Source organism: Oncorhynchus clarkii, chromosome 25 (assembly GCF_045791955.1).
Source record: "Oncorhynchus clarkii lewisi isolate Uvic-CL-2024 chromosome 25, UVic_Ocla_1.0, whole genome shotgun sequence".
In the NCBI taxonomy this organism is placed as follows: domain Eukaryota; kingdom Metazoa; phylum Chordata; class Actinopteri; order Salmoniformes; family Salmonidae; genus Oncorhynchus; species Oncorhynchus clarkii.
Window position 1 is genome coordinate 6,333,942 of NC_092171.1, and position 7,657 is coordinate 6,341,598.

The 7,657-nt window shown below is 45.3% G+C and overlaps 1 protein-coding gene across 1 annotated transcript in view; it reads right to left on the reverse strand.

Annotated features, from left to right (window-relative positions):
• LOC139383513 (methionine sulfoxide reductase Ab) overlaps nt 1-6,910 on the reverse strand; it is a 45,123-nt gene extending 38,213 nt beyond the window's left edge. The window contains exon 1 of the mRNA XM_071128078.1: nt 6,652-6,910. Within this exon, the coding sequence (XP_070984179.1) occupies nt 6,652-6,832 (181 nt within the window). The 5' untranslated portion in view covers nt 6,833-6,910. The remainder of the gene's footprint in view (nt 1-6,651) is intronic.
• Nucleotides 6,911-7,657: the final 747 nt, after the last annotated feature.

Genomic DNA, 7,657 nt, shown 5'->3' on the forward strand with positions numbered 1-7,657 from the left:
GGAAGTGGTTGCGGGAGCGGTGCATCGATGCCAACTGTGCCGATATGGATGGAATAAATGGAATGGAAATAAAGCGCAAAGTATACAACTGAAAGACTAACCAGCACACAGATTAATGCTAACACGACTGAGGTGACTTAGTCTGTAAATCTCTAACCGAGCCAGGCTGGTTTACACTGCTTCACAGACTCATTTTAGTTTGTGGATAAACGGCTGTGAATGTGTGCGCACAAATGCTCACACACACATACACCAGAGTGTAAAAGGGGGCGTTTGCTTTTAGTCAGTGTTATATCTGGGTGAATTTCAGATCATGTTTGACATTAACCTGAATAGTGAAGATCTCCAATCGCCAGGTGCCACCCGGTTGTGTGTGTGGTTGTTCTAATATGCTCAATGTTATCTCTACAGTGGACTGCTTTCACTGTCAATTAGGGAAATATCATATAATAGAAATGATGGCCGTAATTGTGATCCTAAAGCCACAGACAATGGTTAGCTTGGGTTGTAATTTTAGACTTCTGATGAAATGACTAGCGACCTTTGCCTTCGGAAAGTATTCAGACCCCCTGATATTTTGTTACGTTACAGCCTTATTCCCTCATCAAGCTACACACAATACCCCATAATGACAAAGCAAAAACAGGTCTTTAGAATTTTTTGCTAATTTATATAAAAAATTTAAAAAACAGATCACATTTACATAAGTATTCAGACCCTATACTCAGTACTTTGTTGAAGCACTTTTGGCAGCGATTACAGCATCAAGTCATCTTGGGGATGATGCTACAAGCTTGGCACACCTGTTTCTTCCATTCTTCTCAGCAGATCCTCTCAAGCTCTGTCAGGTTGGATGGGGAGCGTCGCTACACAGCTATTAACAGGTCTCTCCAGAGATGTTCGATCGGGTTCAAGTCCTGGCTCTGGCTTGGCCACTCAAGGACATTCAGAGGCTTGTCCTGAAGCCACTCCTGCGTTGTCTTGACTGTGTGCTTAGGGTTGTTGTCCTGTTGGAAGGTGAATCTTTGCCCCAGTCTGAGGTCCTGAGTGCTCTGGAGCAGGTTTTCATCAAGGATCTCTCTGTACTTTGCTCTGTTCATCTTTGCCTCAATCCTGACTAGTCTCCCAGACCCTTCAGGTGAAAAACATCCCCACAGCATGACTCTGCCACCACCATGCTTCACAGTAGGGATGGTGCCAGGTTTCCTCCAGATGTGACGCTTGGCATTCTGGCCAAAGAGTTCAATCTTGGTTTCATCAGACCAGAGAATCTTGTTTCTCATGGTCTGAGAGTCCTTTAGGTGCCTCTTGTTAAACTCCAAGCAGGCTGTCATGTGCCTTTTAATGAGGAGTGGCTTCTGTCTGGCCACTCTACCATGATTGGTGGAGGGATGTTGAGATGGTTGTCCTTCTGGAAAGTTTTCCCATCTCCACAGAGGAACACTGGAGCTCTGCCAGAGTGACCATCGGGCTCTTGGTCACCTCCCTGACCAAGGCCCTTCTCCCCCGATTGCTCAGTTTGGTCGGGCAGCCAGCTCTAGGAAGAGTCTTGATGGCGCCAAACGTTTTCCTTTTAAGAATTGAGGCCACTGTGTTCTTGAGTACCTTCAGTGCTGCAGACATTTTTTGGTACCCTTCGCCAAATATGTTCCTCGACACAATCCTGTCTCGGAGCTCTACAGACAATTCCTTTGACCTCATGGCTTGGGTTTTGCTCTGACATGCACTGCCAACTGTGGTACCTTATATAGACAGGTGTGTGCCTTTCCAAATCATATCCAATCAATTTAATTTACCATAGGTGGACTCCAATCAAGTTGTAGAAACATCTCGAGGATGATCAATGGAAACAGGATGCACCTGAGCTCAATTTCCAGTCTCATAGCAAAGAGTCTGAATACTTATGTAAATAAAGTATTTATCTTTTACATTTTTTATAAATGTGAAAATATTTCAAATAAACTGTTTTTCACTTGTTCATTATGGGGTATTGTGTGTAGATTGCCGAGTATTATGTTTTATTTAATCTATTTTAGAACAAGGCTGTAACGTAACAAAATGTGGGGAAAAATCAAGGGGTGTGAATACTTTCCAAATGCACTGTGTGTAATAGGGTCCATACAAATAGATGTTATATAGCATTTCAGCTTGAGATCCAGTAAATACCCACAATATGAAATGTATTGACTTGTGTGGAGAAGCAAGTGGATAAATACGATAACTTGGCCAACACGAAGCTCTTTGCGAAAATAGAAAAGACAACATTGCGACAAATCAATGTAAACCCTGAACCCCAGAGTAGCCTCACTCTACCCACCCCTGAACAGCCATCTTGAATGACGGGGCGCCAGTGGAAAGTCTCTAAGATCTGCAGACAGTTTCTCCTGACGAAAAAACAACCTTGATCAGGAAAAACTCCTAATCCTAATGTTGGGATAGATCGCTTCGGGCAGACACTCGTCTTACTGCGCTCCCCCGTGTCAGGTTACATCTTGAGCCAGTAGGTAGACTGGCCCTGCCACCCTATTCATGGGCACACTCATACCCCTACCACCCACCACCCTCTCACAAAAAGACAGGATCAGGCAAACGGCAGTATCGCAGTATTGCAAGAAGGCAATAAGTGGAGAAATAAGTGGAGAGAGGACAGAAAAGCAAGAGTGGGAGGAGTAGGAGAAGAAGAAGGAGGAGTGTAGGATGCCAAATGCTTAAAAAAGAGAAGAAAATCGCCAGGGAGAAGCAACAGATGACTGTGGCAGAGGGATGGACGACGAGATTCTTTTGGCTTCCGAGACCGCCATGCCTTTGGGCAGCAAATGAACGCAATGGCACGGGCGCCAGGTCCAAAAAGTGAACGGGGGTCGAAAAAACAAACAAACAAGGAATTAAATATGTAAAAACAGAGAAGGCCAAGAACACGCTGACATGTAGCGGTCGTCAACAGAATCTCGCTCAGCGCCAAAATCGCGCTCTCTCTCTATTCTCTCGTTCTCACTCTCTCTCTCTGTGTTCCTGCCATTCTCCTGCCTTCTCTCTCTTCACACCCCCTCCTCTCCTCCCACCACGTTCCTATCATCAGCCTCTCTCTCCCTTACACACACACGCACACACACACACACACACACACACACACACACTAACACACACACGAAAGCCACATCTCCTTGGAGCACACACACCAACCTCTGCTGTGGGTATTTCTCCCATGGAGCCCTGGCAGAGGTCCAGATGATTTCAGGATGACTCTTTTCACTGAGCCCAGTCCCCCCGCCATTGCCAGCGGGCGCCTTTGCCAACAACACCCCACCTTACAAATAGCACCGAGGAGGCAAAATAACTGGTTGAATATGCCAGCAATGGAGAGGAGGGAGAGAAAGGGAATAAGGGAGGGTGGTGGTGAGCTTACAAAAGGATACAACGTGTGAAAAATACTTTTGGTGTGACTTGGATGAAATATGGGCGTTTCCTTTGTCCTTTGTTTTTGGAGGAAATTGAAAAGCGCCTACAGTCGAACCGTAAAGCAGTAGTAATCAGTAATCAGACAGCTTTTGTTGGCTGATTTGGTTTTTAATTGTGGCGGTAGAAATAAAACAACTCCGCAAACCATCGGCTACCACGTTCGGTCAAAACTTGCTTTAGCCAGTCTCTCCACCGGTCATGGTAGGGCTAAGTTCGCTCTTTTGCTACCAGATAATATGTCCAGTTCCGTCACCGAACTGGAGTTTTCCTTTGTTAGCCTTTCGTGCCACTGTAACATTCCTGCGTTTTTCGTCCGCGGAAACAGATTCCTGCCGCACACGTAAATATGAGAGAATCCAGGTTTCCGGGAATCGGGAATTCCATGCCAATGCTGTGATGTAGAGGTTGCATTCCAGACTTTTAACTTCTCCCAAGTGGCATTGTCCCTCTCTTTCTCTCTCTCTCTGTCCCCTCACACAGGCTGGCAGACAGTCCGGCACGAGGCGAAGGTTGGCGCTTTCTACTGGTGCCAACTACGCTCTGCTGCACCGCAAAGCATCATGGGATGATAAGTCGGGATGAGGCGAAGCGAGGCATTGTGGGGAGAGGTAGGTGGGATGGAGCAATATGGTGGTGGTGATGGTGGTCTGTAGTTGTATAGCTATTGGAAAGAAGAGGTGAGTGAGCCTTGAGCTCTTCTGAGTGAGAAAAAAATACATGACAAACCAAATGGTTTTCCATTTGGAGTGTTGTGGCTGAAAGTTTAAAACTAAACTTACTATACTATCTTTTTCTGTGAGTAAAAATAGTCATTGGTATATCTACACGGTCAGCATATTTGAAAAAGTTCCAAAAAGCTATTTGCAACGGGCCACTAGTAGTGAGGCATTAAAAGCGACGACTTTCGCTAGTTCAGCCAAAGCGAGACAGCATTAAGTGGGAAAACTGGGGTTGTGGGCAAGTTTGTGCTAACGTTTAAACAGTGAGGGAGAAGGGGAGACCACAGACCGTCAGAACATTCATCCCCCGTGCTTCCCATATAACGTGTATCCTAGCAACCATTTCCGGTTGCTATGGAGAGGACTCCCGCCCCATCACCCGATTGATCTTGACTGCTACAGTCAGCAAGATGGAGCTGCTACAGTATGGAATCTGAGGAATTGATAACTTCAGGAGGTACAGGGAAAGACGGCAGCATGCAACAGAATACTGAAGAAAATACAAAATACACGAGGCTACAGGGAAAACCAAAGAGCAAACCGTGTTAAGGTAGCCTCTATTCCAAAACAAAAGCATGCGGATTCTTTCTCAGTTAGGACTCCTTCTCTACAGTAGGCTATATCCTGACTGTCAGCGGCTACTACTATGATGCCATGTCAAACCAAATACAAGCCAACGAGTCATTCCCTCTGCTGTCGGTCATCTGAAGCTAAGCAGGCTTGGGCCTGGTCAGAACCTGGATGGGAGACCATCTGGGCTACTGACAAGAGACGGGGTCATATCAGGGATACTGACACCATGTAGGAAACATGACCTGCATTGACAGGACAAATGTTGGTCGATAGACCACATCAGAGAAATGACATTACAAGTTCCTTTCCGAGAACAACAGTTAGGCAAGTGTGGGCTCCCGAATGGCGCAGCGGGTCTAAGGCACTGCATCCCAGTGCTAGAGGTGTCACTACAGACCCTGGTTCAATTCCAGGCTGTATCACAACCGGCCGTGGGAGTCACAAAGGGCGGCACACAATTGGCCCAGTGTCGTCCGGGTTAGGGTTTGGCCTGGGGTAGGCTGTCATTGTAAATAAGAATTTGTTCTGAACTGACTTGCCTAGTTTTTAAAAAATGTGGCAAAGCACAGTGTGTAGACATTCACACCACTATAGCCTGTGTGCACTTCCTTCCATGAAGGCCTGAGGTTAAAGTCTGACTTAGGATAGTATTGCCACCTTATCTGTCTATCCTAAAGCTAGGTGTTTCTGGTTAGTGCCTACAGACAACAAGACCACGATTAGGATATATGCTGAGGATTGAACCATCAACCATGGATAAGTCTTGTGCAGTACATGCAAAGCATCTGCTCTACTGCTGAGCTACAAGCCTGGGCTTATATTCACAAAGGTTCTCAGAGTAGAAGTGCTGATCTAGGATCATTTCCCCCTTTTAAATCCTAATGAATATGATTACATGGACATGGGGACCTGATCATAGTCTGAGATGCTTTGTGAAAACGGGCCCTGACACGTTTAGGACCAAGTTGGCCAGGAACAGGGTGTCCTTCTCTCAGTCCCCCTCCCAAACCACCCCAACCCCCCCACGGTGACTAGGGGAGGACAGATTTCCGCCATGCGGTGTCTCCGAGCTGCTCCGACAGACGGCCCGGGAATTTACGACAGGGCGGAGCTTCTCATGCGCATAATGCACAGATGGGCCCCTGGACGCTGCAGTGGGCTGCAGAGCTCCCCAAAATGCTTTGGGTGTGGTGCTCAAGGCCATGCACTAAGCAGCTAGATGGCCAGGGGGAGGGGCGTGGGGGGGTTGACCGGACCTCAAAATCATCCTCTTTGCAATCTCAGGATGGATGATGCATTGCATAATCAATGCCAACAATCTGATATGTCATGTGTGCAGACTTATGTGGTTGGAATCTTGAAATTGGTGATTATGCTTATTACAAAAACAACTTACATAGACATTTATAGACACCATCCAAGCACATACTCTGATAAGCATTAAACTCACTCAAATTATATCAAATAAATAGCCCCTAAAGAATTACACCACAGTGGAGGGGAATGTTTGCAAAGGCTACTTTGTCAAAATAATATATTTTGTCCATTATGACACAGAGACCAAGTCAAACAACACTTTCAATGATCTGAGGGCAAACTATGCGCCTGATAAAGTGATACGGTAAATAGTTTGGGATAACTTTGAATATGACTGGTGACCATAAGGTGTAGCCTAACACGTCACAAAACTAGGCTCAGGACCACCCCTCATTGGTCGTTAAACCCATATGCCTATAGTTGAACCAGAGAGGTGAATAACCATATATTAACATAGAAACGTCATATGACAATCGTCAAAAAACGTGTGCATCGTCATCTGACTTTGCGGTGCCCGGAGGACTTGTAAACAAACATCTTCTGTGGCACGATGTAGTTTTACGAGAGACGTGATTTCATTTACCTGCCACGACCATTTTTTCCTCCCTTCCTTTCAGAGCGCGGTCTTTGGTGGGCATGGCTGTTGTGTCTGCCATGTCTGCGACAGCGAGTGACACAATCAAAAGAAGGCGCCAAGCGAGAAGCAGTTGCGCTTTAGCGGATAACAGTAAACATAGTTCCTTCTGTACTTTGACAGTCTCCATGGCGCTGCGTCGCGCCGCTGTTGCGTTGGGATATGGGAGGAGTAAAACGACAGCGAATGTCCATCAACATGAATATTCAACGTGCGTGCGGGACGTCGTGCACTGAATAATAACTAGGCAGGGGTTAATATGACTTTGGCACAAAAGCCTACAGTGCAGTGTGTGCGTGAAATAAATTAAATTTAAATAAATATCCACATTAAGAACGCCGTTCAGCATGCAAATGAGCTTTTTTTCACCACCCGCCATCGCTCATTCTGGGGGTTAGTTCAGGGCGGTGCATCTGTTTAAACGCAGCAGAGGGCAAAGACAGACTATATATTTTTTCCCCTTTGGTAATTTCCAATCAAGTAATTCATGTGTTTTTAACAGTGGTAGAAAACGTGGAAGAAAATGCAAGGTAATTCAATTAAAATAAAGTTTAGGTCTCTTATTGCTCCGCAGAAAACATTTTCCAGATTTGAATGCTCAACCATTTTCCTTTCGTTTGAAATATTTCATTCACTTGTCTGTGAATCCTCCTATATTTACCGAAGAATCGTCACTGAAATGTTTGTGCCATTTTGTTTATGAGATTGGCGAAATAATCTGCCATATTTGAGTATAATAACCATGCATTTTCTTCCACTGTTACAGTTTAGGTTTATTATTGCTCCAGTGCTGGTACCTGTGTTTAGTGTAAAGTGAATTGGATCGCTGTCAAAAATAAATCCCTTTGTAACAGACTTGTTATAACATGATCTCCATTTTGTGGATGAGGATATGGCCACTTTGAAGTTTCTACTAGGCACAGGAAGTTGAATTGAAGTTTGTTTTCTCTCAAAA